This window comes from Phyllostomus hastatus, unplaced genomic scaffold (assembly GCF_019186645.2).
Source record: "Phyllostomus hastatus isolate PE091 unplaced genomic scaffold, TTU_PhHast_1.1 phas_contig_17, whole genome shotgun sequence".
Taxonomy (NCBI): domain Eukaryota; kingdom Metazoa; phylum Chordata; class Mammalia; order Chiroptera; family Phyllostomidae; genus Phyllostomus; species Phyllostomus hastatus.
Window position 1 is genome coordinate 20,662,630 of NW_025333664.1, and position 18,844 is coordinate 20,681,473.

At 61.7% G+C, this 18,844-nt stretch overlaps 1 protein-coding gene across 4 annotated transcripts in view; it reads left to right on the forward strand.

Moving 5' to 3' along the window:
* NOL4L (nucleolar protein 4 like) overlaps positions 1-18,844 on the forward strand; it is a 123,291-nt gene that overhangs the window by 99,488 nt on the left and 4,959 nt on the right. For all 4 annotated transcript variants that reach the window (XM_045832909.1, XM_045832911.1, XM_045832913.1 and 1 more), the window contains 5 exons: positions 11,523-11,800; positions 13,887-14,072; positions 14,150-14,341; positions 14,590-14,712; positions 15,166-15,367. In XM_045832909.1, the coding sequence (XP_045688865.1) occupies positions 11,523-11,800; positions 13,887-14,072; positions 14,150-14,341; positions 14,590-14,712; positions 15,166-15,367 (981 nt within the window). The remainder of the gene's footprint in view (positions 1-11,522; positions 11,801-13,886; positions 14,073-14,149; positions 14,342-14,589; positions 14,713-15,165; positions 15,368-18,844) is intronic.

An 18,844-nucleotide genomic window follows, 5' to 3' on the forward strand; every position in this document is an offset into this window, starting at 1 on the left:
CGGGTGGCCTGCGGAGCCCGGAAGCCCGTCCCTGGAAAGGGGCAGACACACAGCGAGTGGCACCCCTGCTGGGCTCCAAGCTTTCTGAAGGCAGAAGGGTTGTCTCTGTAGAAATGTATCTTATTTTCCCCCTTATTTCAAAAGTGTTACACTCATTACAGAATATTTAGAAACAATAGAGGAGAAAAAATGAAAATCAAAAATAGCAATATTTGGGGCATATTTTTTTTCTTTTTTTAAAAAGATGGTATTTATTTATTTATTTATTTATTTATGTATTTATTTATTTTTAGAGAGGGGAGAAGGGAGGGAGAAAGGGAGGGAGAGTAAACTCGTATGAGTTTACTCTCATACGAGCCCTGACTGGGAATCGAACCGGCGGCCTTTCACTTAGCAGAATGACACCCAACCAACTGCGCCACACCGGTCAGGGTCAGGCATATCTTTTTTGATCTTCTCTGTGCAAATAATCAGTCTTCTTTTCTTAAAAACAGGGGAGGGAATCATGTAGCGTCACAGCCACCTCAGTTTCCCACCTAATGCTGCTTACCCCGGTCACGGAAGTGCCTTCAAAAGGCATTCCAGTGACGGAGGGCCTTTCCCGGGCCCACTGTGTGCTCGGTGCCGAGCTGGTGACGGGATGGTGTGAGCTCAGGGCTGTGACGGTGCCTTTCCTACAGAAAAGACAGTGATTTGCCCAGACCGCAGGGGCTCTGTGACTCCAGAGCCAGCATTTGGGCCACTCCTGGGGAAGGACATTTGAGTCCCTTTTTTGAGTCATTGGAAGCGGCACTGCCCGGAGCATCCTCAGGGCTGAGGCGCTCAACAAACAGCGGCTGCCGAGCCGACAGGGTCAGAGACGGGGCCCAGCAAAAGCCCCTTGGAGCGGTCCGAGTTGAGTGTGATGTTGAAGGCAGGCGCAGCGAGGCGGAGGCCTGCCTGGGGAGCTTGGGCAGCGTGTCAGGAGGAGGCTGGGGAGGGAGGGAGATGCTGAGTGCCAGGGTTGCGGGTCTCCTGGGTCCCGTGTCTCCAGAAGCTTCTTAGGACCCCCAGCTGCAACCAGGAAAGATGGGGCAGGGAGGCCACAGCCTGTGGCAGGGTCTGGCCTGCAAGGATTCTGGGAAGGTGGAGAGAGGTGGGGTTGCCCCTGTGGGCCTGGAGTCCCCTGCAGGTGGGCCCTGGGACTCAGCGGTGGATCTCCTGAGCGGACCCTGGCCTGCCCGGTCCCCGCAGCGTGTTCTTAGGCAAGTCGTCCACCCTCTGACCCCAGTGTGGCCGGGGTGGCTCTGACCACTGATCCTCACGTGTCCTCAGGAGCTCTTTGTGGGAAGTCCAAGGCTTCCTGCCTCCTGGCTCTTGCTGTCCACGGGCAAGGCCCCCCTCTGCCCAGAAATGCAAAGTGGGTGCAGGGCAGTCACCTGGGGGGCGGGTGTGTGACTTGCCCACCCCAGGCCGACTCTCCTTTCCTCACTGGCAGGACCTCTGCTCTCCTCTGTGCGCCTTCCCCTGTCTCTGCAGAGCGGTCTGCGGGGAAGTGTGTGGCCCGGCCATCCTGCTGAGCTCCTGCCTCTGCTCGCCCCCACTGTGTGGCCTGGGGCCGATCACTTCCCCTCACTTGTGGTGGGTGAAGACTGGACGGGGTGTGGACAGCGCTCGGCACGCACGCACCTGGCGCAGGGGAAGGCTCGGTGAACGGCCGTGGGGTCATTTCCTCTGAAGTGGCCAGGTTGCTGCAAGGGACCCCACTAAAGGCCAGAGGCTGGGGTCTGTGGCCACAGGCTGAGGGGCTATAGGTGGGTCATGGGCCCCCCTTGAAAGAACCAGGAGTCCTCCTCCTTACCTCTCCCACTTCAGTCCAGTCCTGTTCCCTCCTCCGGTCAGGTCTCTCTTGGTCCCCTCCACCCACTGAGCCCTGTGGGGTTCTGGCCTCAGCTTTCCTCCCACCACGCATACCAGCACCCTGCGCCCCTGCTCTCAGCCTCCCAGCGTCGCACTTCAGGGTGGGAGCTGGGCCTGGAGGGCCTGGGCACCATGCGTCTCGGGTTCTCCTGAGTTCCCACCCCACTCCCCACCCACGTGCCCCAGAGCCCTGCTCCGTGACCTGCAGACCCCTGACCTGTCTCAGCTCCTGTGCTGGTGGGCAGCTCGCTCGTTCTGCTGTCCGTGGAGAAGGCCTTTGGGCGGTCCCTGTGCTGGGTACCAGGGACGCCACAGGAATGTTCTCGGACAGTGGTGGAAGGTGGAAGCTGCTCGTGCGAGCGCACAGGCAGGGGCCGTATTGCTGGTGTGTAAGGGGCGCGTGGGAGTTGGGGCCAGGCCATGCGGACTCAGAGACGGTCGCTGGCGTTACCTCTGAGCCCTGGCCGCTTCTGGTGTTCCCTGCAGACGTGCCCACCCTCCCACTGCTTACTTCTGGGGTTAGAACGGCTGCCTCCCCACCAGGGGCTGTAGGGTTCCATGGCCTTTGCAGCCAACTCCCCACAGACCCGACACTCCCGGTTGGGCATCCACCCTGGTCATCGTCACATGCTGGGAAGATTCCGGCCCCTTTGCCACAGCCACCCCGGGTGTCTTCTGAGGGACTTCTGCCTGCAGGGGGCTTTCACGCTGAGCCTTCTCTCCCTCACACCTGTGGATGTCGGCCCCACCCACCCCCCACCCCTCCCTGTCTGAGCTAGGGCTAGAAACTGGGTCCAGGCCTCCTCCTCTGGCTACAGGTCACACCCCCACTCACTCTAGAGCAAGAGCTGTGGCTTCTACTTAAGGCTCTAAATATCCACACCGGATGGAGAGGTGGTGGCCTCCTCCGCTCCCCTCCCCCCAGGAGCAGAGAACTGGGGGCCCAGGCCCTTCCGGGAATTGGCCGTGGGCCACGCTGGCAGCCCCAGGTCACAGGAAAGTGTCCGTCATCAGCTGGGCTGCAGGCGGCACAGACAATGCTGGGCTGTCCTGGCCTCTGGCCACTGAAGACAGAGAGGCTGGGAGACAGCACCGAGAGGCCCCTTTATCCCAGGAGCAGGCCAGGCCTGCAACAGCCTGGCCTTGTGCGGGCTGCCCGGGTCTTAGGCCCCCTCAGGCTCCCAGACGCCTGCTGAGGACGTTCGTACAGGACAAGCTCCAGGGCCTGAGAGAGGGGAAGGAGAGGGAGACTCCCCTCCCCTCCCCCCACGCACACCTGAAGGTTCGCCTGGGCTTTCTGGGCCATCTGGGCCATCGGAGCCCCGCCCTTCCCTGCACCCCTCGGCCCAGGACGCATGTGGGCCCCGACTGCCTATGGACTGACCCTCTGAGAGGCAAAGCCTGCTGTGCTGGCTGGGAGGCTGGGGCGGGGCCCGCAGGGGAGGCATTGCTGCCTGCCCTGAGCCTGTCCAAGGGCAACTTTCCCAGGAACCAGGAAGTGACCAGGGCCACGCTGGCGTCATCACTCTGACCTAAGGACTGGGATGCACCGAACCCAGACCAGCTTCCGGGGCCCTCAGATGCCGCCCCCCCCCCGCGCCCACAGGCTCTGGGGCAGGGCCGGCCCATGAATCATTCACACATGGCTGCCCCAAGTGGCTTTGTTTGCTCTCCAACCACATGATTTGTTTTGGGGTGGGCGGGTGCAGCGGGCATCTCCTCTAGAGCTTCGCACATTGAATTAGCATTGATTCCTCGCGGCCTGTGCCTGGCCTAGAGGGCGGAGCCTGTCGCACTTGGGAGGCACAGCCCCCCGGCAGTCAGTCCGCACTGGGAGTGTGTCTTCCTGGGCACTCGGGCCAGCGTGTGTCTGTGTCGGGGGAGAGGCTGGGCCGCAGGAGGCACGGTGGCGGCAGGGGTGGGGCCAGCCCCATGGTACAGGCAGGCACCCTGAGCTCAGGAAGGAGAGCGCCGGGGTGGGTCGGGCAGCACAGAGGCCCTTGGGGTCCGAGGCTCACTCAGTGTGACAGCCAACGACTGCCCCCTGGAGAGCGGCTGGTTCCTCCCTGGCGGCCGCCTCTGAGTGACCGTGCACATCAGGTGTGGTGCGTACGCTGGGCGACGGTCCCCAGACCCAAACTCGCTCCTCTTCAGCTTGGACCCCTCTCTTCGGGCCAGGACCTGCACGGAGAGGAACCGTGTTTAGTTTCCGGTTGAAGTACAGAAACCTGGGTCTGCACCGCTGAATGCAGCAGCCAGAGACGGCTGCTGGGAGGGGCTCCTGCAGACCAAGGCGCACGGCCTACGCGTGGAGTAGACACAGCGTTTCAGGGCGGGCAGGACAAAGAGTGTAAAACATCTCCGTCTTAACACAGTATTGATTACTTGTTGAAATGATAATGTTTTAGATGCAGTGGGTTCAATACAATAGGTTCTCAAAGTTTCGTTCTGTTTCTTTCCACTTTTTTAATGTGGCTACAAGAAAACTGAAAGTGCCCCCGTGGCTGTCGCTCTGTTGGACAGCGCCGCCCTGCACTCCGAGAGCCCCAGGAGCCCCCAGGAGCCGGCACCTGTTTAAGGAACGAGTCACAAAAGCTCAGGCAGGAAGGCAGGTGCTGGGGAATAGAGGCGCTGGGGTCCCTCAGCTGGTGGCATTAGGTGAGAGTGGAGCCTTTGGAACCGCAGGGATGGGTTGGGGTGCACAGGAGGGGCCAGCAGGCGGGCAGCCGGGACCTGAAGGCCAGGTGGTGGGGGCTGGTGCCCGGTGTGACCCCCTCGCCCAGGATGCTGGGGTCCCAGCGGCACTGCCCTCGCCCAGCCCGAGTGTCTCCCACCTTCCTTGAGCCCAGAGCCCTCCCCCTCCCTTCCGGGAGGAAGTGCAGGGTAGCAGTCCGGAGCCCAGTGCTCCCGGGAACTATGCATCATGTAAACACCGCCTAGGCCACTGGCCTTCGTCAGAGCAGGCGGAGGCCAGCCCTGTGAGGTGCACACCCCAAATTCAGAGCAAAGTCTGCCCCAGACTGCAGCCTGAAGCCACACTGGCTGAGGGAGGAGAAAGCGGCTGTGGCTCTTCAGACATCCAGCTGGGCCACCCTGGTGTCCACACTCTGGGCCAGGCCCGCGGTGGGGCTGCTGGCTCCTGCGCTGTGCACTCCCCCACCCCTTCTCCTTTGTGTGCGAATTATTGATGTTGCTGCTCTCCCCTGCCCGGCTGCTGCTGTGACGGAGCCCATGGAGGAGGGAGGCCCTGCTCTGGCGGCTGCATCTCGGCCCCCAGGAGGCAGCCTGCACCGGGCCTGCGGGGCTGGTGCGGCCGCACGCCTAGCCTGTGGTCCCAGGGGTGGCAGACCGTCCCACCTCTCGCTTGCCTGCCTCAGGAGCCAGTGTGGGTCACCCACTGGGAGAGGGTGCCACTGGCTTCGGCCCCAGTGCCCGGGGTGGCGATTGGTGGTGCGCACAGAGCTGGGCTTGTGCGGGCCGCAGGGCGCTGGCGCCCACATAAGGGCATTGTTCGCCGCGGTAAAAGGGGTTTTTGTCTTCTTCTGGAGACGGGACAGAGGGAGAAACAATTTCCCCCATTCATCAGCGATCCCCGTCTGAGTAGCAGTGCATTGCCCCACGTTACATAGACGCTCATGGCGGTGCCGCTCCGCCCGCGGGCGCTCAGGGCCCAGGTGGCGGGCCCTGCGTCCTGCCCCGCTCCCAGCGAGGGGCGCCGGTCTTGTGGGAGTGCTCGGAAGTGGCGCGTCCCCCGGCTGCTTCCCGGCAGCCCCTCAGCGCGCCCTTCTTCTCTCTGCTGGGGGTGGGCAGTCACAGGTTGGGGCAGCCGTGTCCTGCCGGCGTGGGTCTGGGCTCCCGCAGGCTGGCCTTGGTGGAGGCCCGTGCTGGGAGGGCCTCCTGGCCTAGCAGCACAGGTTGGGACAGGAGGGGCAGGTTCAGCCGGAACACGTGCCGCCCCCACCCGGACCCAACGCCTGCACCCCGTGTTCCAGGCCCTCGGCGTGTATGGGGCCAGCTGGGTTCTTTCACAGGGTCATAAAGTGTCGGAGACCAATAGGGCGGTAGTGGCAACTCCCCAGGCTGCAGATAAGAGCTGCCGAGGAGGCGGCTGTGCCCAAGGTCGGGCGGCAGTGGGGCCCGCACCTGCCTCCGGCCTGGGCTGCCGAGTTTCACCTGAGCACGGGCTTGCTGTGTGTCTGTCTCCCCGAGTCACTTTTTGTTTTGAAGAGGAGCTTAAGATGAGGAAAGAATTAAGAACGGATTAGCGCCCAGTTTGCACAGGCTGGGATACTGGCATTTGTCTCTGTTCCTCCTGTCCGTGAAGTGCCAGGCCAGCTGCCTGTGCTGGGTGCCCTGCTGGGTGCCGGGGAGGGGTTGGGAAGCTGCCCCTCCTGGAGGTGCCAGCCGCCTCAGGACTGCGCTGGGGAGACGGGCCCGGGGTCCTCTGGGCCGCAGTGGGGAGAGAGCCCCAGGGGGTGGGGGCAGGGAACGTGAGTTGCTCTGAGGCCAAAAGAGACTCACGTGACTCAAACCCGCCTTCCCTGTGCTCCAGCCTGAGGAAATGATTGGGTCCCATAACTGAGAAGTTCAGGGCCTTTTGCTTTGGGCTCTGGTGGGTTTGGGGACGCCCGTGCCAGCCTGCCTGCCCTGCCTCCCAGGCATGGGCTGCGTGGGTGCAGCCCCAGTGAGGAGAGCACAGCTCCCCAGGCATGTCAGGAGGGCCCAGGGCTGACTTCCTGGGTCGAGACTGGCCTGTCGCCAGTCACCATGCTGGGCTGTGCTGAGTGGCCAGGCCTGGGGCACACCCTCACTCTGGAAGATGAGGGATCCCTCCCCAGATGGAGGGGCGGGCCCACCGGGTACAGCCCTGCCACCCTGGGGTCTGACCATAGACACAGTGTGTAGACAGGTGGTAAGCGCTCTGGGAGGAATACGTAAGGGGTCAGCCTGTCAGAGCAGGTGCAGGGGCTAGGCCTGGGAGCTCTCACCAAGAAGGTAACCTTTAAGCAAAGCCCTGGAGGGGAGGAGTGCGCTGAGAGAGCCACGGCTGGGGACAGTGTCATGCGGAAAGGGAACAGCGAGTGCAGAGGCCCGCAGCTGGGGTTCCGGGTGGACCACAACTCTCAACGTTTCTCCGCATCCCAGTCCCCCTTAGGGTCCTTATGTCGGGTGTCTTGCTTGGTGGAGCTCGAGTCCTCGGGATGGTGGCTGCCCCTGTCACTTCACCGCTGTGTCCCCAGTGCCGCTCGCGGGCCTGACACCCGGTGGGTGTTGAAGAAAGGAGGAGACAAGGGTGGGAGCAGCATCTCCCAGGTGCTGTCCTCTCCCTCCTCCCCTCACCACATTTGGCACCGGCTCTGAGGGGTCCCCAGAAGCCCCCATCCCAGTCCGGAGAAGATGGGTGCATGGGAAGTAGGGCTGTTGTGAAGTGAGAAAGTGGGGTGTAGGGAGCCAGCTTTTTCCTTTTTTTTTTTTTTAGTACTACTGTCTGTACCTTATACACACCTCTCAAATCCTGTGTCATGGACACGACTCCTGTTTGGAAGGAAACTGAAGCTCAAGGAGATGAAGCGGCGTCGTGGGGGAGACACAGCCTGTGTCCATCCCCTTCTCCTTCTGCCTCAAACCCAGCTGGAGACAGGAGGCTGGAGTTGGGGGCGGCCGTGAGCGGGCTGCGCAGGCGGGTGGTTAGCACACTGGGTTGGGGGCCCCCCCCCCCGAGCAGTGCGATTGGGGGCACCAGCTCTAGTGACTCTCTTGTCGCTCTGATGACTGTGTGGCTGGCTTTCCCTGCCGCCAGGGGCCGTGTGGAGTAGGAGGCCCTGGGCCTTCGGGTAAGTGGGGCGGGAGGAACTGGAGCTTGTGAACTGGGGCCCACTGGCCTGCTCAAGATTCCTTTTGTTTGTTCTGCTGGGATTTTTTTTTGTGGTGAAATACGTAAAAAGTGTTCCCTTTGAACCATTTTTAAGCGTGCGATTCAGCACGGTTAAGTGCACTGACAGTGTGATTTCCAAAATACAGCAGCAGGTCTTCGAATGCCGTCCGCCGTTTTGTTCAGGGTCATTTTCTCACAACAGGGAAAAATCGATTCCGGTCAGGGCCACTGTCTGCATGTGTTTGCACTGGCCACTCGCAACCCCGCACCGGAATAAGCGGTTTGCAAAATAACTGTCTTGTTTTTATTCATCTTTTTTGAATGTACGTATAGCTCACATTTATTTGAGGGCTTAATACTAGAAGTCTTTTGGGTCTTTAGTGAGAAGTTGGTGATTTTGTGGCCAGAAATATGCCGTAGGAACTTAACACTCGCTCCTATCCATTCGCCTCTGGTCAAATCAGTTTCCTTATATTTTGAGTCAGTTTTCTTACACATTGTTTCACTTAAAGTCCTAGTTTCCTGTAGATGACCGTAGAGTTGGCGTCTCTCTGAAAGGAAGCTGTGTCCATTAAGCAATAACTTCCATTCCTCCCAACCACCCTCCAGGCCCAGGGGACCACTAACGTATGTTCGTCTCTATGAACATGCCTGTTCCAGATGTTGTATGTAAGCAGACACATTTGGTATGCCTGGTTGTGTCTGGCTTATTTTATTGAACATAATGTTTTCAAAGTTCATCCATATTGGATAGCATGTGTCAGCATTTCATTCCTTTTTTATGGTTAAATAATATTCTCCACAGCTAGACCACATTTTGTTTATCCACTTACCTGGCAGTTTTTCAAAATGTAAACACTGTATGTTAGTCAGCAGTATATTAAAATCTGGGTACTCACACTGTTGCAGATTCCTAGTTTCTTCTAAAAGCTTAGCATGCATGGCCACATAAGGCCTGGGCTCCTGATGCCTCTCAGGTCCCATCTGCCCCCGCCCCTTTCCTTATCATACTGGGGTGACATCCGAGTAGTGGGGTGGGGGGGGGGTGCACGCCAGCACCTAAGGCTCCCCAGCTGGGTAGCCCAGGTGCACAGCCCTGGGGGCGAGGGCATTGGCAGCTCAGCAGTCTGGCCCCCTGCCCTGGGCTCCGGGCTAGGAGTGCCTGCCCGTGTGTCCTCACAGCACCTGAGTGTCCTGCTCACTCAAGCCTAGGGGAGCACAGGGCAAAGGGGGCACGTGCTCCTGGGAGAAAACCTGGTCAGAGAGGCAGGTGGATGGGGCGCTGCCTCTGGGCCCAAACAGGGTGTGGCACCACAGGGGCCCATGGGCCTCCTCCTTGTGCTGAGTGAGGTGACATCTCACTGTAGTACCCGCTGACCCTCTTAGCAACCCACTCCTGACAGAGGAGAAAGACAGTGCCCTCCCAGGTCAGGCAAGTGGCTTGTCAGGGCTGGTGCCAGTTCGTGAAGTGACACCTGCAAGGTGGGCTGAGAATAGGCACCTGCCAGACTCCTGTCCTGCGTGGCAGGGGGCCTCTCCAGCTGAAGGCCCTGCCCTGGCAGGAGGGGGGCGGCAGCTCTCAGGACCAGCGCCGGGCGTGTGAAGGAGGCACGAGGTGCCACTGGGCAGGGGTCAGGGCTTGAGCACCTCCTTCCCAGGAAGAGGAAGGAGGGCAGCTTTGAGCCAGACCTGAAGGTTGGCTGAACTGGAAGCAACGTGGCAGGCAGACAGCAGCTCCCAAGCAAAGGTCTTGGAAATGTGAGGTCCAGCAGTGGCCAGGACGTTGGGACCTGGGCCGGGAAAGGCGCAGAGGTCATGGGACCGAGAATACACTGGGTGGGAACTTGAACTCTATTCAGCAGGCTGTGGGCAACAGGCAGCTTACTAAACAGGGCCTGATAATGATATGGCGTCGCTGGGAAACAGTGGGGTGGAGGTGTGTGTAGCGGAGAGAAGCCGGCCCAGGGAGGGGGAGGTGCAGCCAAGGACATTGGATGGGATGGGTGTGGCCTGACAGTTGGAGGATGCTTGGTGGCCCATTTACCCATTTTATGTGGTTCCGCGATTCACATTTGCCCCTCCCCCGCCCCCGGGAGGGCCTGCACCTTGGTCATAGTCACTACTTTGTTTCCCAGCTGGGACAGGGCCGGCATACAGTAGGTGCTCAGTAAATACTGCTGGGTGGTTTGTTCATTCCACAAACGTCTAGGTTGGTGCTGGACACCCTGCCAGAAGAAAACCAGACTGACCCATCTGTGATGGAGGAGCAGGTGATGGGTGGTGAGGTGGCAGAGGTAGCAGGACTGAAGGCCTGGGAACGGGTGTAGCTGAATGCGGAGCCGTGGGGCGGCTTTGAGCAGAAGCTGGAACTGCCCTGAAGGATGAAGGGAGCTGTGGTGGCGTGGAGGAGGGCTGGCAGCCTGGCCCAGGAGACCTGCGGTAGCTGAGGGGGAGGGGTGCCACTGCGCCTTAGACCTTTCCCATCCCCCTCTGCCCAGGGCCCCGACCGCTTGATGGGCAGCCCGGCCCCGCCCTCGGGCAGCCGGGAGGCCAGCGATTGGTTGAGGCTCTAGAGCCGCTCGGTCGCCATGGGGACGCTCTGGAGGTGCGCGTGCCCAGCGCCCAGCACTGGGGACTAAATCTTCATAATCTGCCGGCTGGGAGGGTGGGGGTGGGGCCCTTTGCGACCCTGGCCTGGGGGAAGGGGTGGCCTGGGATGCTGTCAGGGCTCACTGTGGCCGCTCTCCCCCAGCCGCTCTGGGTGCAAGTGCAGAGCCGCCCGGGCACCAGGGCACCACGGGCACCCACAGAGTACTTATCTGACAATGACCCGGTAGCTTCGGCCTCTTGCCTTATCAGATCACGCAGGAGGCTGGGGCTGAGTGGGGAAGACAGACCTGGAATTTATCTCAAAATGTCTAGCCCTTCAGTTCGTTTGTCTTTCCGGATTCCTAGGCAATGCTGCGCTCTCCACAGCAGGGGGCGCCCTCGGCAGAGCTTTGTTGAGCTGTCGCCTCTTGAAGGCTGGGATGGCCCTTTGAGGTTTGAGGGCGCACAGACTACATACCTTGTAGTCCTGTCTCCTATATCCAGGGTTACAGGGCCATGCATACAAGGCAGGTCTGGGGGGCGTATGTCCGTGCGCCAAGACCGCGGCCAGGATTGGGCCGGGCCTGCTTGCAGGAGGGAGTGGGTAATGGGGAGGGTCACAGTGGAGCCATCCCTCCCTCCTCAGGCAGGGGGAGGAAAAACTCAAGGCCCCTTGTGAGGAGGAGGTCCTGTGGGGAAACGGTGTGAAGGGGCAAGGTAGCCGTGAGCCGGAGGAAGAAGACGGCACTGGCCAGAACCCAAGCAGTGTCTGGGATGTTCAGGACCTCTGGCAGGCATCTGGCCAGTCAGACCTGAGGTCGCCGCCACTCACGCCCACACTCTTGGAGCTGGGCCTCCCATGAGCCTAGCTATGGCACTCATGGGTGTGGGAGGCAGGACCACCACACCTTGCACACTCGTGGCCACTCTGGTCCTTGATAGCCCACATCTGTGCCCCCACCTCCAGCAAGGCTAGCCCCTTGGGATATCTAACAGGGACAGCAGCAGTGCTCACCGCCTGCCCAGGGATGCTTGTGAGGATGACACAGGGCAAGTCCTCCCCGGGGCTCTCTTGCCCACCATGCCCTGGGAGGGAGGTGTCTTGAGGGGCATTGGGTGCTGGGGTGGGGCCTCACACCCAGGCCTCTTGTGATTTCAGACGACTCCTCCTCTGAGAGTGGCAGCGGCAATGGCTCCTCCACCCTGAACCCATCCACATCCAGCAGCACGCAGGGCGACCCCGCCTTCCCCGAGATGAATGGCAACGGCGCTGTGGCCCCCATGGACTTCACGGCCACAGCTGAGGATCAACCCATCAACCTATGCGATAAGCTCCCGCCAGGCACGGTGCTCGGCACACCCTCCTACCCCTCCGACGGCTGCGGCACGGATGGACTGCGGAGCCGCGTCAAGTACGGGGTGAAGACCACCCCTGAGGTGGGTGAGGCTGTGGGCGCGCCAGGCAGAAGTGAAATTGTATGTGCCAGGAGTCGATGCCAGGTCAGGGTGGTGGGCAGCGCTGCTCTGCCGTCGTTTCCTGGGGAGGCCCTGGGGCGGGAGAGCACGTTAAGTGATCTCAACAAGTCCCTCACTTCTCTGAGCCTGTGTCCCCATCTCTGCAGTAGAGTTGATGGCGCCTGCCTCGGAGGTGGTGGGTGATGCGTGGTGTGTCCCCTTCCATCCAGGACAGAGTCTGCTGTGAGTAACAGCAGCAAGCGGCCATATCCAGCACGGAGCTCCAAGGCCTCGCGTTTCCTGGCTGCTCTGCCGGCCCATCCCCGATTTCACAGATGGCACAGGAGAAGGGCAAGGCCTTTGTTTGTGGCCCAGGGGATGCAGACATACGAAACTCAACAGACCAGGCTGATGGAGGGTGGGCAGGGCAGGTGCTCCCACCATTTAGCACTCCCCCCATCCTTCTGCAAGCCGCCTCTGGGCACCAAGGTTTCCTGCGGCGGCGCAGTGCAGCACGGGGTGTGGGAGCTCTCCTGGGAGCACCTTCCCCTGCCGGGGCCACAGGTGCCATCTGAGTCCCGTGTGCGTGGGTGCTAGCCACATCGTCCTGCACAGGTTCCTTTCCCTCCCCTGGCCTGTCGTCTCTTCTGCAGGGGGGTGGTATGTCTCATGGGGAAATTCTGTACAAAGGGCTGAGCTCTGGCTGTGGAGCAGGTACTGGGTCCAAGAACAGGCAGAGCTGCTGTCCCCGGGAGGCAAAGAGCCGAACGGGGAAGAGTGGCCACATGTGTGGGCCCAGGAAGCAGATGAGAGCGTGAAGGCCACCAGCAGCTTCTCTGTCTCCCCCGGCCCGGGCAGAGGGCGGGCTAGGGAGCAGCTTGGCACCGACTGGCACAGGTCTTTTCACTCTCTATGGCAAGTCCGGCACGAGCCAGCAGGAGGCCAGAAGACCTGGATGCCCCTGTCCCTGGGGAGGCTAATAACCCCTGTGGGAGTGGTCACAGGGAGGCCTGCTGGTGGCGGCTGCTGTGGGCCTATGCACCGGTCAGTGTGCATTTTTTCCTGTTAGTCGGTCAGCAAGAGCTGGGTTCCCCCCTGGGCCGCCATGCGGCCACAGCGAAGGGTCTGACCTGCAGCTGTCTGCTCCCTGGGCCCAACTACCGGCTAGATGCCCACCTCCTTGAGGACAGGGGCCATGTTCCCAGGACACTGCTAATCAGTGAGTGAAGTCAGGACTCACCAAAGATGCAAGCTTTCTAAAAGGCAAGTGATAGTGGTCGTCAGCTGAGCTGCAGAGGGTGAAAAAGATGAAGGCCGGGAGGAGAAATGGGGAGGGCACCCCAGAAGGGAGTAGAGGGCTGGGGGCCTTCTCTGCTGCAGGACGGGGCGAACGCCCCACGGGCTGCCCCTGGTCCCCCGCCCTGTATACTCGCACTCTGTATCGGGCTCACGGTGTCCTCCTGGGGATGGTGCCAGACAGGAGAACCCCAGCCTGGGAGCTTTGGGAGTGCACTTCGCCTAATGGGCCCGTCGCCTCGTCTGGTCCCCTCTCCCGGCCCATCTGTTCCTCCTCCTCCTCCTCCTCCTCCTCCTCCTCGACAGACAGCACGCTGGCTGCTTTCGTGCCAGCCCTGCTGTCAGCTCGGAGCTGCAGCCCCTTGGGGGTCAGGGGAGGAACCCTTGAGGCCAGAACAGGTCTTGGCACACCCAGAAGAGGCTGGTCGTTGGTGGGAGCCCTGCCTGTGTCTACCTTTCCCCCACACCAGGTGGCAGGTCACAGTGGGCTCAGGGCACCACTGCACCCTCCACGCCGTGCCCCCAGGGCACCAGGCCCGGCGGGAACTGCTGAAGGCAGGCCTTCTCACAGCCACCCAGGGAGGGGGTGGCAGCACAGTCGTCCCCACTGCACAGATGAAGGGAGCGGGGACGGAAGGTGACTCGCTCGGGGCCTCGCAGCTGTGGCTCACGTGGCAGTTGGGTGTGCTTACCACCCCAGCTCCCCAGCTCACTGCGGCCTGTCGGGGACCACGAGAAGGTCCAGCCTGACCCCTGCCCCACCCTCTCTCAGTCCCCCCCCTACAGCTCGGGGAGCTATGACTCCATCAAGACCGAGGTCAGTGGCTGCCCCGAGGACCTGACTGTGGGCCGGGCTCCCGCAGCAGACGACGACGACGATGACCACGACGACCACGAGGACAACGACAAGATGAACGACTCTGAGGGCATGGACCCTGAGCGCCTCAAGGCCTTCAACGTGAGCGCCAGCGAGGGGCCGGCGGGGAGGGGGTGGCAGCCAGGGCCAGCCCTTCCCACAGCCCCTCTCCCCCACAGATGTTCGTGCGTCTCTTTGTGGACGAGAACCTGGACCGCATGGTGCCCATCTCCAAGCAGCCCAAGGAGAAGATCCAGGCCATCATCGAGTCCTGCAGCCGGCAGTTCCCCGAGTTCCAGGAGCGGGCCCGCAAGCGCATCCGCACGTACCTCAAGTCCTGCCGGCGCATGAAGAAGAACGGCATGGAGATGGTGAGCCCTCCTGCCCGCCGGGCCCTCCCCTGCCTGCCACCACCCCCGGCCACTTACCCGTCGCCCGTCCAGTGTCCTAGAGGCAGACACCACGATCCCCGCTGCAGAGTGGGGAGCTGAGGTCCGGAAAGACGGCACAGCTCCATAGATAACAGCACTGAAGCCCGAACCCCAGCCCTGCCCCAGCCACCTCTAGGGCAGGGACTCTGTGTGAGACCAACCCCGCTCTGTCCCCGCCCTGCCCGCAGACCAGACCCACGCCTCCCCACTTGACCTCGGCCATGGCCGAGAACATCCTGGCCGCCGCCTGTGAGAGCGAGACGAGAAAGGCAGCCAAAAGGATGCGCCTGGAAATCTACCAGCCCTCACAGGTACCTGCCCGCCGCCGGCCACTCTCACGGGGTTGCTCCCAGGCAGGGGCACATCAGCCATTCCAGACACTGGGCCCCCGAGAGCAGAGGGACCAGGGGGAGCAGTTCCCGGAGGGTGGCGGAGGCCCGGAGAGGGCAGCAGTGATGGGTGGCGTGGGGAAGAGCCTGCCACTGAGGCCCTGCAGACCCAGGAAGGGCATCTGGGCTCCACCCCGAGCCCAAGGGCCCTGGGTGGGTCCTCAGCGGAGCAGAAACAGATCCCGTCTGCTCCACAGAGAGGTGCACAGAGCAGGGACGCCATGGGCACCACAGCCAGAGGGAGGAAGCAGTGCTGCGGGACACGGCACTAGGTTCCAGGAATTCTGGGGCCACGGTCTCCGTCCACCCCATCCAGGGACAGGGGCCAGGGCCTGCTGCCCCTTTGGCTCCCCAGCGCCTCCCTCCCCTCCACAGGACGAGCCCATCGCCCTGGACAAGCAGCACTCCCGGGACTCCTCAGCCATCACCCACTCCACCTACTCACTGCCAGCCTCCTCCTACTCCCAGGACCCCGTGTATGTCAATGGCGGCCTCAACTACAGTTACCGCGGCTACGGGGCCTTGGGCAGCAACCTGCAGCCCCCTGCCTCCCTGCAAACAGGAAATCACAGTAACGGTGAGTGCGAGTGCGGGAGACTTGCAGCCTTGCGGGGGCGGAGGGGTGGGGAGTGACTCCTCCTCAGCACAGGGACCCTCCCCATCTCATAGCCTCAGCCAGTCTTTAGAAAGGAAACCAAGGAAAACTTACCCTGATTATAGCCGAACTGCCTGCTCCCTCCTCTATGGGCTCCAAGGCGGCCTGTTTCGCCCATTGCGCTGGGGGCCTCTCTCTGGTTCTGCTCACCCTGGTGGCCTCTGTGAGCTAAGCACCGAGTGCGTCCAGCCAAGGCCCCCCGCTTCCCCAAGATGAATCCTCCCCACACCCTCTCTCACCCACACTGACCAAGGCTCAGTGTGGTGGGCGGAGCCAGGACTTGGTCCAGCCTGGCCCAGTTCAGGACCCCCCTTCCGAGGTGAAGGATCGTAGGCTCCAATGCAGGGCCCCCACCTTGTCCCACCTAGGTTGTCTGGGCCGTGACTGCCCTGGGGGCTCCCCGGGACTAGACACAGACCAGTATGGGAGAAGGCTAGGTGCTGCCCCGAGCCAGGTCTGGAGTGGAGACCCCAGACCCATTCACTCGAACCTGGGGGGGTGGGTATGGCAGGGCAGTGGCAGGTCCCTGTGGTGGGAAACAGCCTGATGGCCTCAGGTAGCTGGAGGGGACGACTGGGGTGATCTCTTGGGCCCAGCCCTTGGATTCTGTTGTCTGCAGTAGGAGGCACTGAGAGATTTTAAAGAGAGGAGGCTGTGAATTGTGCTCCCTGTGCCCCCGTGATGACATGGGCACGGCAGGGAGGGTCAGAGGGGCAGGAAGAGCTGAGGTGTCACCAGATTGCTGCTTGAGGAGTAATTGGAGACAGCCACCACCCACAAACAAGGGACCCCTGGTGCCAGGTCTTGGTTGAACGTGCCTGACAATTCCTTTCAAGCCCTTGGCTGCAGGAGACCCTGGGTGCCCCTGGGCAGCGAGGGAGGGCCTGGTCCCTCCCCATGGCAGAAAGCCCAGGTGCCCTCCACTCACCTTGACCCCCCCCCCCACCAGGAAGTGCGTGCAGGGCCCCGGTAGAGTCCTGCCTGGGCTTAACTCCTCATCCCTTCCTAATGCCTCTTAGCCTGAAAACTAGAGGCTGCCTGGCCCTAATCCTTGAGACGGAACGGCTGTCCAGGCAGGCTGCCTTCCTTCCAGAAAGAAAAGCCATCCGACGGCCCTGCTTACTGAGGACCCTGCTACTGTGTGTGAAGACAGGCCCCAGGTCAGGGAGGCTAAAACCCCTCACTGTGCTTTGGGAGTCTGGGGCCCACTCCTTCCCCGGCAGCAGGGTCAGGATCTGTCTCAGGGCTGCAGCTGTGGGGCTGCCCCTGCCACTTGAGGGCACTGGGCCACCGGCCGCACTCCCGCCCTGCTCTCACCTGCAGGAGCGGCCCCAAGGGAGGCCCCGGGCTCTGCCCCTGTACCTCCCCGAGCCTTAGTCTCCGTGTGAGCACCCTGGTTCCTTGAAGGTGGGTGCTGAGGTCACCAAGACAGGTCTGCTCAGTCGCTCCTCACCTCAGGCAGTGTGTCCCGTGGGCCTGGGGCTGGAGTCGAGGAATTGGAGGAAAGCGACTCGCAGCCCTGCCCGTGGCAGCCCTCTAAATGACTGTTGTCCTTTGGCACCGGGCTTGGGCAGCCATCCGAGTGGCTCCGAGCACCTCCCTCCGCTCCTCGGGTTGTCATCTGGAGACGTGCATTCGCTTACATAGAACTGGGCTCTGCCCGCCTTGTCTGGTGCGTGGGGCGCACATGCGGTCCCCCCCGCCCCCGGTAACCTGAACATCCTCCTGTAACTGGAGCCTGAGCAAGGACAGCTCCAGATCAGATTGGCCACAGGAAACAGGGACATTCTCCTCTCTGGTCTGCGGCGAAAGCCCAGGAGAGATGAGGGCAGCTCTGGGCACAGGGGTGAAGAGGACAAGACTTGGGGACAGAGGGGGGTGGAGTGCAGGGTCAGTTACTGCCCTTGGCAGATGCTCCTGCCCTCCTCTGCCGTCCTCCAGCACTGTCCGCAGGGGCCCGGGAGCTGCCCCCCACGTCCCTTTCCTCTCTGGGTGCAGCCAGCAGAGGCCCCCCCCACTCCTCCTGGCCTGTCTCCCTGAGCCACCACCATGGGCGACTGTGACCCGCATGGCTGTTATTTCCAGCAAGTCACAGACCCACTCCTCCCTCCTGGTGGCCGTGCTGATGGACCTAACTGTGCCCTTGATCCCAGTTCCAAGGATGTTCCTCAGCCAGCTCCCAGGACCTCCTCCCTGACATCCATTTTCTCTGGAGAGAAATAATCCCACGTGGCAAACTGTCCCATCTTTGACTTCAGCCTCCTTCCCCATTTGGGGTCTGCACCAGCACCATTTAGCAGCAGCCTAGTTCCCATCACTCCTCTCAAGATGTTACTTCTGGGCTAGACGTCCCCAGTGACGACAGCCTGTCCGTCTCTCTCACAGCGGCATAAAAACTGCCACTGTAAACTTGGGGACTGACATTGCTCTCAGAACTGCGAGGTGGTGGGGCCAGGGCCCACCTCGTTGGGCCAGAGTCGGCCTCCGTGAGGAAGCTCCAGCTCCCGCAGCCCCAGACCCTCCTCACTTCTTGGCCGTTTTCTTACTGAACACCTCAAAAAGGTGTTTCACATTCCAGGAGCTTCCACGTCTCCTGAGAGCCCATTCAGAAAGCCTGACACCCATCTTTCGGTGTGGCCTCAGCAGGCTGAGACCCCTGCCGTGCTGAGGGCTCCTCGGGAGTTCTGGCCCCGCCCACAACAGTCTCCTTATGTTGCAGGGGACACCTAGGCTCAGGGACGTTAAATGGCCCGAGTCCAGGCCTGCCTGGCTTTGAAGCCAGTGGCCCACCCTGCAGACCTGCGAGAAGACCTGGTGGGCCCCTAGGGTGTTTCAGAAGCTGTCAGGCTCGCTCTCTGCTGCAGAGGGGTTTCTCGAGACGGCACTTCTGGGTCCTGTCCCAACCACTCTGACCCTTACACGCCCATCTTGCCTTCGGTCCTGTCCTGGCGTGAACCTGCCCTCACGGGAGCACAAAAGACCTCCCCAAAGGCTGGAGGATGGGGTGGGGGCGGGATCCAAGGTGCCGTGGCCCCTCAGAGCCAGGCTTAACGTTCCCAGCCCCCCCTGCAGCTGTCCCCACAGCCCAGCAGGGCAGCGTACCTTTCCTGCTTCTCTCCAGCTGGACAGAAGCCCCCAGCTTTCTGAACACACAGGCACGTGCACACGGGTGTGTGTTTCCCTGGTCTTCTGCGGCTCCACTCCGGACCCCAGGGACTGCACCCTCTGCCCACCCGCAGTATCCCGACCACCACCTCTGCTGACGGCACCCCGTTTGGGGAGGACCGCATACACAACTGTGCCTCCACCAGACATGCCGACAGCCCTTCTTCTGGGCCACCATCAGCTCCCGTTGAAGCTCTGCGTACCACGCCAGGGAGTCAGGAGTGTCTTTGCTTG